Source organism: Columba livia, chromosome 21 (genome assembly GCF_036013475.1).
Source record: "Columba livia isolate bColLiv1 breed racing homer chromosome 21, bColLiv1.pat.W.v2, whole genome shotgun sequence".
NCBI lineage: Eukaryota > Metazoa > Chordata > Aves > Columbiformes > Columbidae > Columba > Columba livia.
Genome location: NC_088622.1, coordinates 4,831,240 through 4,846,944, shown reverse-complemented (window position 1 = coordinate 4,846,944; position 15,705 = coordinate 4,831,240). Strand labels below are relative to the sequence as shown.

Genomic DNA, 15,705 nt, shown 5'->3' with positions numbered 1-15,705 from the left:
GTTACCATAGAGACGGGGCGCCGCTTCCGGTGCGCGGCGGCCATGGAGGAGGCGCAGCGGCGGGCGCTGCGGCGGGGGCGGGCGCGGCTGGTGGCGGCGCTGCGGGTGGCGCCGCTCTGGGAGCCGCTGGAGCGGCGCGGCCTCTTCACCCGGCCCATGGTGGAGGAGATGCAGGTGGGATGGGGCCCCGCGCGACCCTCAGCCTCGGGGGTGGGGCGGGGGGAGGGCCCTGTGTCTGCTCAGCCCAGGTGGCGGGTCTGGGGGGTGGCCCCTGTGGACCGTGGACAAGGCCCTGTGTCCCTCACCCCGGTGACAGGCCCAAGGGAAAGGTCCCATGTTCCCCTCAGACCCAGTGACAAGCCCAAAGGAAGTCCCTGTGTCCACTCACCCCAGTGACAAGCCCAAGGGCAAGGCCCCGTGTCCCCCTCAGGCCTGGTGACAGGCCCAAGGGAGGTCCCCGTGTCCCCTCACCCTCCAGTGCCAGGCCCAAGGGATAGGCCTTGTCCCCCCTCACCCCAGTCCCTGCAAACAGAGGCATAAGACTCCCCCATCTCCTTGTCACTTGTCCCCTGCCCCAGCTGGTGCCAGCCATGGGATTTCTCCTGGGATCCCCATCCCAACCTTGTGACAGACTTAAGGGGTCTCTGGGACTGCTGGCAGGCCTGGGGGTGTCTTACCTTGTTCCATGACCTGGTGACGGGCCAGGGGATGCCTGTTGTCCCCTGGGGACCCTCCTCCTTGTCCCCTTGACCCATTTTGTGGGCTGCAGCTGCCCATCCCAGTGGAGGCTCCTGGGCTGTGTGCCTGGAGGATGTCACAGCTGAGGTTCAGTGGCTTCTGGGGGTCCCTGTGACTGTGTCTCGGTGCCCTTCACCCTGTGTAGACATTTTCAGCACAGATCCCTGTGTTTCCCCTCACTGGGTACCAACGGGAAGGGCTGGGCAGACGGAACACCTGGGCTGGGAGTGAATACACCTTATCCTGGGCTTTTCTCCTCTGCAGAGTGCTGGCAGCCGAGGAGACCAAGCCCGGCAGCTGGTCATCGACCTGGAGACTCGAGGGAAACGGGCTTTTCCTCTGTTCCTCTCCATCCTGCGGGACACCGGGCAGGGCGACCTTGCGGACATGCTGATGCAGGAGTGTGGGCACCTTCCAGCACCACCACAGCTGGGGGACCTGAGGCCAGTCGAGCTGGACCTGCGTGGAGAAAAATATAATAAAAGTAAGTATTGAGGGGGCAGTTAATTTGGGGCAAACAGCAGCTCTGGGGGTGGCAGCAGGGATCCCTCTCGCCATCTGTGAAATCATGGTTTTTATTATCTTGGAGTGTGGCTCTTAGAGGTGACCACGCAGAGCTGTTGGAAGAATGCTAGGCTTTGCAGTAGCAGAAGCTTTTAAGCTCAGACTAAGCGCTCGTGGCATTAGGACCTTCCTCCTCTGTATTTTTGTACTCAACCACTGCGGTATGTTGGTGAAAAATTGATTTTGCCACATCCTCGCCAGCTTGTGCTCTGCTCAGTGTGCGTGTGGATTCAGTTTCTGTGGTTGTTGGAAGAAATTTAGTCTGACAGACCTTGAAAAGGGGAAAACAGACACAATGTTGTCGTGTTGCTGTAGCGGGCGGGCGTTGGTTTAGGTCTTTCTGAGGCGTCCTGGTTGGTTAGTGTAGCGTTAAATTGGAATGGGGAGAAGGTGAGACCCGGCTGTCCTGTGTCGTGACAGATGTGAGCTTCCCTGGACGTCTGTCTGTCCCAATCCAAGCTGAAAGTGAAAGACCTCAAATGCCTCCCATGCCAGCCCAGGGTAAGCTGTGTCCAGGCTCTTCCTGAGAGACGGGGTATGAAATGCTCATTTCCAGGGTGCGGTGGGGTGAGAAGAGGGAATTCCTACATGTCACTGATGCACAGGGCAGGATTGACATTAATTCCAGGAAGAACGGGTGTAACGTCTCATCGTGGAGTGCAGAGATTAAATACTGTGTCTCTGTTGTAGGTTCAGCTGTTGACAAGAGGAACCGTGACCTGGTGAGTATTTGGTTGGACCAAAAGTGGTTTCCAGCGAAGGCTCACACAGCTGGGATTTGCTGCAACAGCTGGGATTTGCTTCTTGTGATCTGAGCAATCACTGCAAGGCTGACGCTGATCTAATGGGGCTGATGAGCTCAGAGGAGATCAGTCATTATCCAGCTTCTCCTTAGAGCGACCGTAGCTGTAGCACAACCAACATATAGAGCTAAAGGTTGTTCAGAAACAGTTTCAGTGGTAAAGCTGAGTCTCTAGGAGATTTATCTGCCCATTCTTTTGGCTCCTTATGTGGCCTCTTGCGGTGAGGTTTGGGGATGTTGCGTAAAAACCTCCTGGAAACTTCAGCTTGCCATCAGAGGTGCTGCAGGTAAAGAAGCAGGTGGTTTTCTGCAAAGGTGGTCCCTGTTTTGGCCGTGTTTTCCCGATGCGCATGTGGAGAGCAGATGCTTTTACGCATCCACAGGCCTGGAGAAATGAAAAAGCTGTGAAACAAGTTACTCTCAGAACTCCCATTCTCACTGGATTAGCCAGCAAGCACTCTGAGTAGGAGGGGTTTTAATTGCGACGTGTGCTGTCAGGTTTATGAGCTGAAATCGGACCCGTGTGGCCGCTGCCTGATCCTCAACAACGTCAACTTCAGTAGAGACTCGGATCTGTCGACCCGAGATGGCTCTGACGTGGACTGCGAGAAGCTGGAGAAGCGTTTCAAGGCTTTGAGCTTTGACGTCCTGACTCGGCGGGATCTCCCAGCTCAGGTGACGCCAGTTGTGTCCAGCTGATGTGAGGGACAAGAGAATCAGAGAATCGTTATGTTTGGGAAAGAACCTCAAGATCATGATGTGAAAAACTCTTTTTGTGACATTTTCCATCTAGAAAATGGTTTCGGAGCTGCAGGAGCTGGCGCGGCAGGACCACAGTGCCCTGGACTGCTGCGTGGTGGTGATCCTTTCCCACGGGTGTCAGGTGGGTTCATCGCATCTCTCCCTTAGCTCATTAGCCAAGATTACTTGTGTGGGAAGGGGTTAATTCCCTGTGCTGCTGTCTCACAGAGAATGGGAGGGAAATTTTTGGTCCTGAGTGATCTGATGGCTGTTCTCAGCATGTTGCAGGTGGTTACACTCCCGTATCTGGGTTGAAGAAAACAGGAGCTTCTCCAGTGTTGCCGGTGGAGAAGTGTTCTCCATTTTGGGGTATATAATTCAGAACCGAACAATGGGCAGAGAGCAGAGGCCGTGCTGACCCTAATACCATGGTCACTGAGACTTTCCTGTTTCTCCAGCTCTGATGAGGGAGATACTATTGAAAGTAAAGGCTGTTTATCGCAATCAGATGCCTCAAAGAACGAGGAGAGCAGTTTTTAGGGAAATGGTGTGTGATACCTGCCCGTTGTCCCAGAGGATGAAGAACCCCGTGACTGGAGGAGGCAGGATAGGAGCTGGATAAAAGGAGGAGTTGGATTGTTGGGATTTAGGGTGTTTCAAGTGTCTCTTGGGCATCCCTTCACCTTGATGCATTTGCACAAACGTGAGGGAATGAGATTTGTTCTGGTAACTTGAGGCTACAAAGCACCCTCAGGACCGGCCTCACCTCCCACCTGACTAGCTCCTGGATTTTCCTCTTGCAGACGAGCCATATTCAGTTTCCTGGAGGCGTTTACGGAACAGATGGAAAAGCCATTCCCGTAGAAAAGATTGTGAACTATTTCAATGGGTCCCATTGCCCGAGTTTGAGAGGAAAACCCAAACTCTTCTTCATCCAGGCCTGTGGTGGAGGTGAATCTTTGCTTTGGCTCCTGTAGGGAGTTGACTGTTGAGTGCAAGGCTTCGGAGATGTGGTTAGGCTTTGACTTCTTGTTCCTTTTGTGTCCATCACGTGTATCTCCAGCTGTCTTCTCTTTCTCATGGTCACACGTTCATACTACTCGCGTGGACCGAGTCCAGCGGCTCAGGCACAAGCCTCTTGTAGGAAGACAGTTGCGATTTGCGTGCGCTGGAGCGGTTTTTCTGCGCAGCATGGAGATGCAGGATGGAAGATGAATTTTAGAGATTGTCTCCTTGCTGCTTTTTGCAGAACAAAGAGATCGAGGCTTTGTCGTGGATGGTGATTCACCCGGTGACGAAGCTCCTGGAGGTTCTTTAGAGTCAGACACGACTCCTTTTCAGACTCCAGCAGGTAATGTGGACCAGCCGGATGCTGTCGCCAGTTTGCCCACGCCCAGCGACATCTTGGTCTCCTACTCAACTTTCCCAGGTGAGATAAACAGCACAAATCCCAATGGGGGAATTAGCCCAAAAGTGGGAGCTTCCTGGCCAAAGTTTGGGCTGAGTGGCTTTAGCAGTGATCTTCTCACTCTTCCTCTGAAGGTTTTGTCTCCTGGAGGGACGCATCGAGTGGCTCATGGTACGTGGAGACGCTGGACAGCGTGCTGGAGCAATATGCCCGTTCCGAAGATCTGCTGAACATGTTACTACGGGTAAATGTCTTATTTTTTTCCTGCTTTGCATAGTCATGAAAGTGATGCAGGAAATAATCAGAGCTGCAGTTGGTCGGGGCATGGAGCCTACACTTAAAAAAGGAATGAGGATGTGGAGCGTTCAGTTTACAGGTTGGCTGATTGAAGGTACTGTGGAGAGGTCTAATTATTAAGAAAGTGTCTGGCATTAACCCACCAAAAATCTCTTTGAGGTTTCTCTAATGAGAAATAGTTCTGAAAATTCAGGCTTTAATCTTTGCCAAGGAAGCTTCTAAAAAATCACCCTAGACCGAAGCATAGTTTGTCCCATACCCGAAGTGTGGGACAAACGTTTGTGCTTCCAGACACTTTATTGTTCTCTGTGAGTGAGACAAAAGTCTTTTGTGGAGGTGGTGGGAGAGAGAACCTACTCTTTGTTGTTTTCCTGATGTCACGGTGCTTCCTCGGCACGTGGTGGCACAGAAGCGGTTGATCTCAAGGGAGTAGCATGAGACCCTCTCTGCTGGCTGGCACTGAGTGCAAGGGCAGAGACCTTGGGGAAATTACAGGAATATCTGGAAGAAAATGGGTGGGAAGGGAATTTGCTTTGAAGTAAACACCCAAATGAGCTGGGGCTTATGCTGAGAAGCACCAGCTGGAGGCAGCGGTGGCTGGTACAGCCTGGGTTTCTTGAAAAGATGTTTTTCCTCAAGTCCCCCTTGCGTATGTCAGCAAAAATGTCTCATTTTAGGAGACCTCCCTCCTCTCCCATCCCACAGTCCCATTCCCCGTCCTCACCGCGCTCCCTGCAAGATGTCACACCCCAGCATGGAAAAGTGTCCTGCTCCTCAGCTGCTCTGCTTCTGTTCTCAGGTGGCAAACGCTGTCTCTGCCAAGGGGAGGTACAAGCAGATCCCAGGATGTTTCAACTTCCTCCGTAAAAAGTTCTTCTTCAGGTGCAAATGACCTGCGTGCTCCAAGGTCCTGTAAAGAACCAGAGTTACTTCCCTGCGGCCGGATGAAATCTGCGCCCGTTGTGACTTGGCATCGCTGTTGCCCGTGGCTTTTGTCTGTCAAGATGTTTGTCTTGAGCAATGTAAAGCTGTGAGAGCTGTCCTTGCTGGGAAACATGGATAAAAAATGGGAAACGTTAGTGATGGAGCAGGGATATATGAGAGAAGCCCATTTGCTGGGGCTCATGCCAGCCCGGAGCGTCTGTTCTCATGGCCGCATTTGGCCTCCAAGTAAAACATCCTGGTGATCATGGTGTTTGTGTCCTTTGCTGGCCCAGATGGATGGAATCAAGGCCAAGTGCTTGAGTGGAGTGGTATGATTTTTTCAATCAATATTTTTAATTTTCAATAAAATGCAATGAAAAAGGAAAAAAAAATCTTTTGTGTTGTATTCCCTTGTCCAGTCTGTCTGCTGAATGCCATTTTGGCATCTCCCGAAGGCATCTTTGAAACGGGAAGAGCAAGAAAAACCTTACCTGAGTTATTTTTTAGCCTCCTGCTGTTCCTGGTATCATTTCCACTGCAGTTGTGCCAACATACAGAGGAGGCAGCTCTTGTCCTTTCAAGGAGTCGACATTGAACAGGAGTTATAGCAGGAAACTGATATCCTTTGGATATCAGAGCTGAGTTAAAGCGCTCGCCCTGATCGTTAAGATGACACAGTAGAAATGCGAAAGAGGAATATGGAAAACAAAACAGATTCTAGGTACCGCCTACCTTTGTCCTCTTGGAGGAGTGATCCCAAGGTCCTGCAGCCGCATCTGTTACAGGTGAGAGTGGAGTTTGTTCTGCGTTTCATCCCTGTCCCCTCCCCGTCGTAGCACCGAGCATCCTGTCCCCTCAGGACAGCTGGCGGTGCCGGTCACAGCCGCAGCACTGGCACAGGACCGGTGCCACCTTTGCTGGGGTACACATCACAGGGCGGCTGTGGGTCCCTACCAGGGTGGGAACCACTTTGTGTGCCCGTCCTCGGTGCTGTGGGGTGCTGGTTCCCTGCCATGGCATTGGATGGGATGCTGGTGGTGCCCGTCATACCTGGGAAAGCCTGGGGGTGCACATAGGGCGCGAGGCCAGGGGGTGGGTGGCTATGAGGGGTGTGCATGTGAGCTTTTGGGGGGCTTTTGCTTTGCTTTAATTGTTAGTTTAGTTTATATCTCTGATTTGGAGCTACAGACATTCATTTTGCTCGGTTTCCCTTTGGTTTTGGCTTTCCTGGGGGCAGCGGGTGCCCCAAGGCTCACCTTGGCTCCCCACCAAGCATTCTTAGACCCACCTGGTGTCCCACATCACCCCAGAGCCAACCAGCCCCACTGCAGCCACCCAGGGCCACCAGAGCCCAGCCCCTTTCCCCCAGAAACATCAGCCAAGCCTGGAGCCCTTTGGTGCCATGGGCATGGCTCCTCATCACCCCCCTGCCCATAACTAGAGACAGCTTGTGAGGCGGCCCAAGGATCCCCAACCAGCCCCACTGCATGACCTGGGACCCCTCCTGAGCACAGGGGCTATATTCTGACATCAAAATGAAGAATAGGAGCTGAGGAGAGACCTTCTGAACTGCCTGAAAGGAGCTTGGAGCCAGGGGGGGTCGGGCTCTGCTCCCCAGGAACAAGCGCCAGGAGCAGAGGAAACGGCCTCAAGTTGCGCCAGGGGAGGTTGAGGTTGGATCTGGGAACAGTTTCTTTCCCGAAGGGCTGTGGGGCATTGGAACAGGCTGCCCAGGGCAGTGCTGGAGTCATCATCCCTGGAGGGTTGGACAGACGGACACGAGGTTCTCAGGACATGGGGCAGTGCCGGGGCGAGGGAAACGGTTGGAATCCACGATCTCAAGGGGCTTTTCCAACCCAAACAATTCCGTGATTTCATAACCAACACAGCCCCAGGAGTCCACCACCTGCTCCACCACATGTGTCCCCCCCAAATAACCAGCACAACACACAAATGAGAGCAGCACTTGTGCCTTTATCACAATCAAGACTCGTTGCATCACACACCACGTCCTCAGTTTGTGCTTATTTTCTGCCAACGACAAGACATGGGAGGGCTCAGGTTGAGACCCACAGCTGGGTGGGCTCAGGGGGACAAAGGAAGGGGCACCCACCTCGTTGATCCAGTCGATAAAGGAGGACACCCGTGTGAAGACCGTCGGCTTCCGCACCGTGTTGCAGCCCCAAGTAGAGCCAAAGCTGACGATGCCGTCCACCTCCCAGAGCCCGCCACGCTGGCAGTTCAGGGGACCACCCGAATCCCCCTGTCCAGACAGATGGACACTCAACACCCCCACAACGTGCCCCCCACCTCCTTCCTGCCCCACACCACCGTCCCTTCTCCTCCCACGGGGGTCACAGGACCGCACCACCCACAAACAACCCACCCCCTTTCCCCTGCACCCCGACTTTGCCCGGGGACCCCCACTCACATTGCAGCCGCTCGTGACGCCGTCTCCCCCCGCGCACACCATGTTGGGGAGGACGTAGTTGCCCCACCAGTTGCTCTGGGAGCAGGTCTCATAGTCCACCACAGGCAGCAGCGCCTGCTGCAGGACATCGGCCAAGGGCCCGTACGCTGCAACAACAGCCCTGTCTCACACCCTGCACCCCCGAACTGCCCCGGCTCCTCCCTGGGGAACCCCCCAGCTTACTCCAGAGGCGTCCCCAGCCAGTGACATAGCAGGGGTAGTCGTTCTCCAGGACTGAGCCAGCAGGCGGCAGGCAGGCGGGTTGGATGGTCTCGCTCTCCTCCACCTCCTGCGCCAGCTTTATCAGGGCAATATCGTTGCTGCAGGGAGAGAAAAATCTCATTGCAGCTTTTTTGTACTTAAAAGGGGCCCATAAGAAAGATGGGGGCAGATTTTAGCAGGGCATGTTGTGATAGGACAAGGGGTGATGGTTTTAAACTACAAGAGAAGAAGTTGTTGGCCCTGAGGGTGGTGAGAGCCTGGCCCAGGTTGGCCAGAGAGGTGGTAGATGAACCATCCCTGGAGACATCCCAGGCCAGGCTGGACGGGGCTCTGAGCAACCTGAGCTGGTGAAGATGTCCCTGTCATGGCAGGGGGGCACTGGGGAGCTGGGAAGGTCCCTTCAACCCAAACCATTCTGTGATTCTATGTAGATGAGGTTCTTATGGATGTGGTTTAGAGGTGGACTTGGCAGTGTTTGGTTAAAGGTTGAATTCAATTAAGGTCTTTTCCAACCAAAACAATTCTATGATTCTACGATATTTGAAGGTCCCTTCAACCCGAACTATTCTATGATTCTATTCCATGAAAGTCAAGCTGACCTCGACCAATGGACCCTGAGCCATGGGGACAGGTGAGCCAAAGACATGGGGACCCCAGTTGTGATGCCCCTGCCCATCCCCGACGTGTCCCATCCTACACAATGAGGGTGGGGTCCCAATCCTCATGCACGATGAGCTTTTCCACACCGACAGCCAGTGAGCCTGGCTCGTCCTCCTCCGACAGGACCTGCTTGCCCAGCAGCACACGGTACTTCAGGCTAGAGCTGAGGGCAGGGGAGGAAAGAGGGGGTGTCAGGCTTCCCAAATGTCTTGCTTCCCCAATCCAGGCTCCCTCTTGGCACCCCAGCACCTACCTGATGCAATGGGCGGCTGTCAGCACCCAATTGGGAGCAATGAGGGTCCCACCACATGTGTGATGCCAAGCCCCTGAGCGGCTGTACTGCAGCGAGATCTGTGACAGCGAAGGCACCGTGTCAAAGCGGGGGTGTCCCCTTCCCTGTCCCCCCCTTCCCATCCCCGTGTCCCCTGTACCGTACCTGCCATGGCCAGCTGTGTGCCAGGGCATCTTCGCCACCCACCACCCGGTGGCCCAGCTGTGGTGGCACGGCCGGCTGCCCGCATCCATAGGCTGTGTGACACCCCAACGGACCTCAGCACCCACCTGTGATGGGGTCCCGGCCACCCCACCCTGACCCCTCCCTGCCACCTGCACCCACCGTAGCCCAGCAGCACAGTGAGACACACGGCACCCAGCATGGTTGTGCTGTCACAGGGTGTTTTTGGGGGGCCACCTGCCCTCTTATAGCAGCTGCCACCACCAGGGACCTTGGCATTGTCCCTCCTGCCACCATCTGGCTGGTGTCACACACACAGGGGGGCCTGGGGGCTCCCTGAGCCACCCCTGCCATATCACACTTCCCCATCCCTCCTGGGAATGGCCACATGTGCCCTTCCTGCGCCTGCACCATGTCACTGCAGTGTGACAGGGACAGGTAGCACCAACCTGGTGACAGGAAAGGTCCCTCTGGGGGGTCGGCTGGCAGGCAGCCCCCCCCAGCTGTCCTCGTGTGCCCGGCAGCCCCCCCTGCACCCCAACCCAAAACATCAGCCACCCCAGGACATGTCCCCCTCACCCCTACGGGGACAAGGTCCCCTTATCGCACCCCCAAGGTGACACACTCCATGGGCACAGGCGCAGATGCCAGCGGGGACACAGAAGACCTTTTAATAACACCACATCCCCCACACCTGGATCAGGCCCTGCTGCTTCCCACGCTCATGTCCCCACACCCAAAGGTGACCACAGTTGGTCCCCACACCCCAGCAGTCACTGTCACCCCTCCAGACATGACCCCAGCACGGCTGCACCTCAGCCCCTGCACAGACAACCAGTGCTCTTACGAAATATAATATTTATTTGGGATTAAAATAAAAAAAGATCATAACATTCCCCCCACCCCGTACCATCCCTTGGGGACACTGCAGGACAGACAGACACCTCTGCACAGCCACCCGCACACACAGGAGCCCCCACCGACTGATGGGAAGCGCTCGCGGCTACAACACTCGCCCTCCTGGGCAGAACACAACACGGAAAAGAACATAAAACAGCTTGGTGAGCCTTTCTGTACGGCTTTTACCACAAAAGAAAGATACAGGCAGATGGGTGCAGCGCTGCATGTCAGCGGGGGGGCTGCCACCCCCGAGCATCACACACGGACCTTGGCACAGACACATGGACCCTGGCACAGACACGCGGACACGGCACCGTGACGTGGGTGTCACCACGCTCCCCCCCAACTTTCAGCACACGGCACCAAGGAGGGGACACCGTGATCCCCAGCAGCAATGCCAATAAGCAATAAGCCAGCATAGCCACCGGTGACACCTGCCCGGACAAGCCCCCCCATCCGGCGAACCTGACAGCGCATGCACAACACAGGACAGCGTGGGGACAGGTGTCCCCTGCATGGCCACCCTGGGGACACCGCAGCCCTCGGCATGGCTGGTGGCAGGGGACAGGGCACTGCTGCCCCTTGGGGATGGAGCAGCTTGGCGGGGGACATGAACAACATCTACAGACACCACAGTAAGGGGACAGCGGGACAGGGCCACCTGGGTGCTGCATCCAGCCTGGACCAGGAGCCCACTGGTGGCCCGGCCATTGGGGGGTCACAGGTGACACGCAGCTGGGATGTCACTCCCGGCACGTGGCACACGCAGCGTTCCCATCCCGGGCACCGCAGACCAGTCCTGCCCCACTGCCCCCCATCACTGCTTGAAGGTGGATTGCAGCTCCTTGAACGCTGCCTTCCTCTGCTTCAGCTCCTCCGCCTGCTTCTTCTTCTCCTCCTGCTCCGCCTTGATCTCCTCCTCAAAGCGGCTGGCGTCGTGGATGGCTTGTACCTGCGGATGGTGACAGGTGTGGCTGGGACCCCCGCTGAGCTCTGCTGCCCACCAAAATATCTCCATCTCCCACCCAACATTCCAGCACCAAACCACCCTCATGCATCACTGCCCCACATCACGACCTCTCATGCCCTCGGCATTTGCCTCACCTTGGCCTCAAAGAAGTTCTTGGCACCTTTCACCCCCTCCGTGGAGACGTCGATCTCGGAGAGCCGGGCCAGGGCGTGCAGCCCGCTGTCCTCCTGCAGTTCCCCCGCCGCCGCCTTGCGGAAAATCAGCAAGAACTGGGAGGGAAGATGTTGGCATCAGCTCTCCTGAGACCTCAAAGCCACCAAGGCTCCCTCCCTTTCGGTTGGAAAAGCCCCTCAAACTCATCCAGTCCAACCGTTCCCCACCCCTGTCCCTGCCCCATGTCCTGAGAACCTCGTGTCCGTCTGTCCAACCCTCCAGGGATGGTGACTCCAGCACTGCCCTGGGCAGCCTGTTCCAATGCCCCACAGCCCTTTGGGGAAGAAATTGTTCCCCACATCCAACCTCAACCTCCCCTGGTGCAACTTGAGGCCGTTTCCTCTGCTCCTGGTGCTTGTTCCTGGGGAGCAGAGCCCGACCCCCCCTGGCTCCAAGCTCCTTTCAGGCAGTTCAGAGATCAGAAGGTCTCCCCTCAGCTCCTGTTCTCCAGCTGAACCCCCCAGGTCCCTCAGCTGCTCCAATCACACTTGTGCTTCATCTTAACTCCAGCCCAGCCTGGCACTGGCCACAGGGGTACCATTGCCCTCTGCCACCACAGAGACCCCCCAGCCCCGCACCTCCCGAAAGCTGAGCTTGCTGTCCAGGTCTTCATCCACTTCCTTGATCATGTTCTTCAGGCCCAGGTGCGTCTGCGGTGCCCCCAGCTTCTCCATCATCAGCTTCAGCTCCATCAGGTCAATGAAGCCATCCTTGCCTGCGTCGTACCTGTGGGATGGAGACACGGGCCTGTCAAACATCAGGCAGCTGGCCAAACCACGGGAAGCTGCCGGTGAACCACTAACAGTCCCCCAGAGCATCATCCCAAATTGTTTCAGCTTCCGTGCGGCACTTGGCAGGAAAAAATCCCCGAGATGCTGCCAAACCTGCTGCTGGCTCCCTGTGCCAGAAGCCCGAGCATGAGCTCCCCTTGGCTGCTACAAGGGATAACAGCCCACAGTGCTGCACCCACCCCTTGGGTGCATCGCCCTGTGGTCACAACCCACCTTCCTCCTGGCTCCCAGGGATTTGGCACCCCCTGCCCTTTTCATAGAATCATAGAACAATTTGGCTTTAAAGGGACCTTCCCAGCTCCCCCAGTGCCACCCCTGCCATGAGCAGGGACATCTTCAGCAGCTCAGGTTGCTCAGAGCCCCGTCCAGCCTGGCCTGGGATGTCTCCAGGGATGGTTCATCCACCACCTCTCTGGCCAACCTGGGCCAGGCTCTCACCACCCTCAGGGCAACAATTTCTTCCTCATGTCCAGCCTGACTGTGGGGACCATGAGCCCACCCCGTGCTGCCACCACCTCCTACTCCCTATGCCACCTCCAGGTGACTTTTATCTCCTGCCCACAGCCCCTTGGCATCCATGCTCCAGCCTTGGTCACATACTGGGGCTTGGCCAAGCAATCTGAAGCAATGCAGAATTACGCAAGCAGCTCCCCAGCTGCGCCCATCCAGAACAGAGTGTATTTTTTGGGGTGACTTGCCTTTTCTACGCCTGCAGGCGCTGCAGCAGCCAGGCAGAGCAGCACGCTTGCCGCGCTGCAGGTCCATGACTCATTTGTACCTTCTCTGCTGTGGTCGGCTCCGTCCGTGTCGCAAACGGCACCTTCCTGCTCTCCCACGCTGCCCCGAAATAGGGCTAGCCCCACTCAGCTCTGCCTGTCACCCCGGGAACCAGGCTGGGGGAGCAAACCCCACATGCTTTCTGCCTCCAGACCCCTCTTGGAGCATCACACAGAGTTTCTCTGCAAGAGGCATGTTTGCTGCCACCTCGTCCCATGCAAGCCGTACCCCAGCTGCAAGGCATCTCCTCGCTCTCATTCCCCTCCTCTCTGATTTTTGGGATGCAGACATCCCTCTCCTTCTCCTGGGGATGCTCCCAAAGAGTAACATCTCCCCTCTAGCAAGAAAACACCCTTTCCACATATTGCTTTACACTCTACAGCCAGATTGTCACATCATGACAGGGTTTCACTTGACAGCATCCTTTCCTCTGGAGACCCCCCCCGGCTCCCAGACCCCCAGGGGCCGCCTCCACAGAGGGTGTGCAGCCCCAGCGCTGCTCCTTTTGCTGCAGCACGATGCTGCGAGTGTCAGAGCAAACACGTCTGCTTCGCCCACCCGGCTCCCCCGTCTGCGCGGCGCCGGCCAGACTCCCACCACACAACGCTCTCCCCCAGCGCCGCCATCTGCACCACGGCCGGAGCACGGCCCTGTGGCCAGGGCCACTGTCACCAGGACAGGATGCTCTGCCCCTGGGGACCCCAAATATGGTGTCCCCCTCTCCACAGGCTCCCTTCTGCTGTGGTCCATGAGACTGCCAGCAGCAACCTGCTCATCTTGCTGCCACGTACATGTAACGGGGTGACAGCCCTCCGGGAAGAAGTGGGGAACAGGGGGGCTCCTCACACTGCTAGGAATGCTGGGAGGGAATAGTATCATAGAATAGAACAGTTTGGCTTTGAAGGGACGTTCCCAGCTCCCCCAGTGCCCCCCTGCCATGAGCAGGGACATCTTCACCAGCTCAGGTTGCTCAGAACCCCATCCAGTCTGGCCTGGGATGTCTCCAGGGATGGTTCATCCACCACCTCTCTGGGCAACTTGGGCCAGGCTCTCACCACTCTCAGGAGTAACAATTCCTTCCTCATGTCCAGCCTGCATCACAAACAGCCCCCCAGCCTTGTGCTTTGGAATTTGCTGCCTTCATCCCCTCTGTTTTCCCCAGCACTCGGCCATGCTCGAGCAAACCACGGAACACAGACATCCCCACGGCGGAGCTGGCCGGGGCGAGGGGCAGCAGTGACGCTGCAGCCAAGCCTTTGCCTTTGCCTGCACCGTCTCCCTGCAGCCGCGCCACTTCCATCCACACCGCCTGCACAAAGCGTCCAACGCTCTGCGGGGATGCTCCGGGCCGTCCCACTCGTCCCCAGCTACTCACGCGCATCCTGGCGTGATCGTGGTCGGAACCAGCCTGATTTCTCTCTCTCTCCCCCCCTGGAAATTTCCAGGGCTCAATGCTTGCTGGCCCAGCTTTACCCCTGGGGGCCGGGGGGCTGAGCTCGCAGAGTCACGCTGCACTGTGCGCGGTGGCACGCAGCACAGCCAGGGATGCTGGGGACACGCCACAGCCCTGGGGGGCTGCACTGCTGCTGGAGAAATAGGGGCTCCTCGGTGCTGCAGTGGGGGGAGAACACGGGGGTCCCTTGCATTATCCTCCGGTCCCCTTCCCCAGCCTCAGCACAAGGGTCCCTCCTCTCAAGAGGGGCAGGGGGGGTCCCTTTTGCAAGGATTTGGGGGTGTGCAGGGCTCTCTCCTCCAAGGAGCTGCGGGGAAGGTGTCTCCAGCATCCTTCCTGCAAGGTGCTGGGGTTGGGGGGGAAAGTCCCTGGGATCCCTCCTGCAAGGAGCCTGGGGGTCCCCCTCCTGCAAGGGAGTCTCTGGCATCCCTCCTGCAAGAAGCTGGGGTGCCTGGGGGTCCCCTCCTGCAAGGAGCCGGGATGCAGTGGGCCCCCCAGCCGGGACCTGGCGATGCCACCCAACCCCTCCGTCCCCGTCCGCACTCACTGTCGGAAGAGCCGCTCCATGTCGCGGAGCTGTCGCCGGGAGAACTCGCGGAACTCCCCTGCAGGGCTAAAGACGCGGCGGCCGCCACCTCCGGGCGAACCTTCGTTCCCCACCCGCCCCAGCGGGCTGCCCGGTCCCGGTCCCGGCTCCGGTGCCCGGCCCCGCCGCCCCGCCAGCTCCTCCGCCGCCGCCGCCATGCTGCCCGGATGGCCGCTCCGCCCCGCTCCGCCCCGCCGGCGGGGGCGGCCCCGGGGCCGGGCTGCAGCCCCCCTGCCCGGGATGCTCCTGGCCCGGGGGGATCCGGGCTGCAGCCCCGCACTGTGCCCAACCTCCCCCGGGGGGTCCGGCTGCCCCCGCTCCGCATCATCCCCGCCCTGTGTCCCCATCACCGGCTCTGCGGGGGTCCCGGTCGCATCCAGGCGTGGGATCGCTCAGGGATGCAGCTGCGAGTCCTTAGGATCAAGGGAAGAGATGGGGCTTCTGCAGCCCCAGGTGCACCTACAGACACCTGCGCACCTTCCAGCTCCATCCATCAGGATCGGGGCTTTGGCAAGGGTGAGATCTCTATGATAATCATAGAATCATAGAATGGTGTGGGTTGAAGGGACCTTCCCAGCTCCCCCAGTGCCCCCCCTGCCATGAGCAGGGACATCTTCAGCAGCTCAGGTTGCTCAGAGCCCCGTCCAGCCTGGCCTGGGATGTGTCCAGGGATGGTTCATCCACCACCTCTCTGGCCAACCTGGGCCAGGCTCTCACCACCCTCAGGGCCAACAA

The 15,705-nt window shown here is 57.6% G+C and overlaps 3 protein-coding genes across 18 annotated transcripts in view; 1 reads left to right on the top strand and 2 right to left on the bottom strand.

Annotated features, from left to right (window-relative positions):
- The first annotated feature begins 14 nt into the window (after positions 1-14).
- On the top strand, positions 15-5,866 carry CASP9 (caspase 9). 2 transcript variants are annotated; one of them, XM_065038031.1, is made up of 10 exons: positions 15-174; positions 1,003-1,222; positions 1,723-1,803; positions 1,993-2,024; positions 2,603-2,779; positions 2,898-2,987; positions 3,649-3,796; positions 4,095-4,274; positions 4,388-4,497; positions 5,350-5,866. In XM_065038031.1, the coding sequence occupies exons 1-10, from the start codon at positions 43-45 to the stop codon at positions 5,440-5,442; spliced, it is 1,263 nt and encodes a 420-aa protein (XP_064894103.1). In that variant the 5' UTR covers positions 15-42; the 3' UTR covers positions 5,443-5,866. The 2 variants fall into 2 exon arrangements, with proteins under 2 accessions (XP_064894103.1, XP_064894104.1); XM_065038032.1 differs by lacking the exon at positions 1,723-1,803.
- Positions 5,867-7,428: 1,562 nt separating this feature from the next.
- Positions 7,429-9,548, bottom strand: CTRC (chymotrypsin C). The gene is made up of 8 exons (XM_005507949.2): positions 9,443-9,548; positions 9,263-9,354; positions 9,080-9,177; positions 8,864-8,989; positions 8,128-8,264; positions 7,906-8,051; positions 7,588-7,737; positions 7,429-7,505 (listed from the first exon to the last, which is right to left on the bottom strand). The coding sequence occupies exons 1-8, from the start codon at positions 9,480-9,482 to the stop codon at positions 7,488-7,490; spliced, it is 807 nt and encodes a 268-aa protein (XP_005508006.2). The 5' UTR covers positions 9,483-9,548; the 3' UTR covers positions 7,429-7,487.
- Positions 9,549-10,123: 575 nt separating this feature from the next.
- The window catches only part of LOC102093138 (EF-hand domain-containing protein D2), a 30,656-nt gene continuing 25,074 nt past the window's right edge, over positions 10,124-15,705 (bottom strand). For 12 of the 15 annotated variants that reach the window (XM_065037578.1, XM_065037576.1, XM_065037575.1 and 9 more), the window contains one exon: positions 11,950-12,089. Coding sequence is in view for 3 of the 15 variants with exons in the window: in XM_065037590.1 (XP_064893662.1) it covers positions 10,998-11,132; positions 11,285-11,419; positions 11,942-12,089; positions 14,932-15,128 (615 nt within the window). In the remaining 12 variants the exon portion in view is untranslated. Of the gene's footprint in view, positions 11,133-11,284; positions 11,420-11,941; positions 12,090-14,306; positions 14,433-14,931; positions 15,176-15,705 lie in introns of those variants that run through there. The other 3 variants (XM_065037590.1, XM_021295282.2, XM_005507974.4) reach the window with 3 other exon arrangements.

Bases quoted from the DNA above. Each gene is read 5' to 3' on its own strand.
- CASP9 (XM_065038031.1), top strand. From the start codon at position 43: ATGGAGGAGGCGCAGCGGCGGGCGCTGCGGCGGGGGCGGGCGCGGCTG. The intron at 1,804-1,992 runs GTAAGCTGTGTC...TCTCTGTTGTAG, and splicing joins GCCTCCCATGCCAGCCCAGG to GTTCAGCTGTTGACAAGAGG. The intron at 2,025-2,602 runs GTGAGTATTTGG...GTGTGCTGTCAG, and splicing joins ACAAGAGGAACCGTGACCTG to GTTTATGAGCTGAAATCGGA.
- CTRC (XM_005507949.2), bottom strand. From the start codon at position 9,482: ATGCTGGGTGCCGTGTGTCTCACTGTGCTGCTGGGCTACG. The intron at 9,355-9,442 runs GTGGGTGCAGGT...GGTGTCACACAG, and splicing joins CACTGTGCTGCTGGGCTACG to CCTATGGATGCGGGCAGCCG. The intron at 8,265-8,863 runs GTAGGATGGGAC...CTCTCCCTGCAG, and splicing joins TGGGACCCCACCCTCATTGT to CAACGATATTGCCCTGATAA.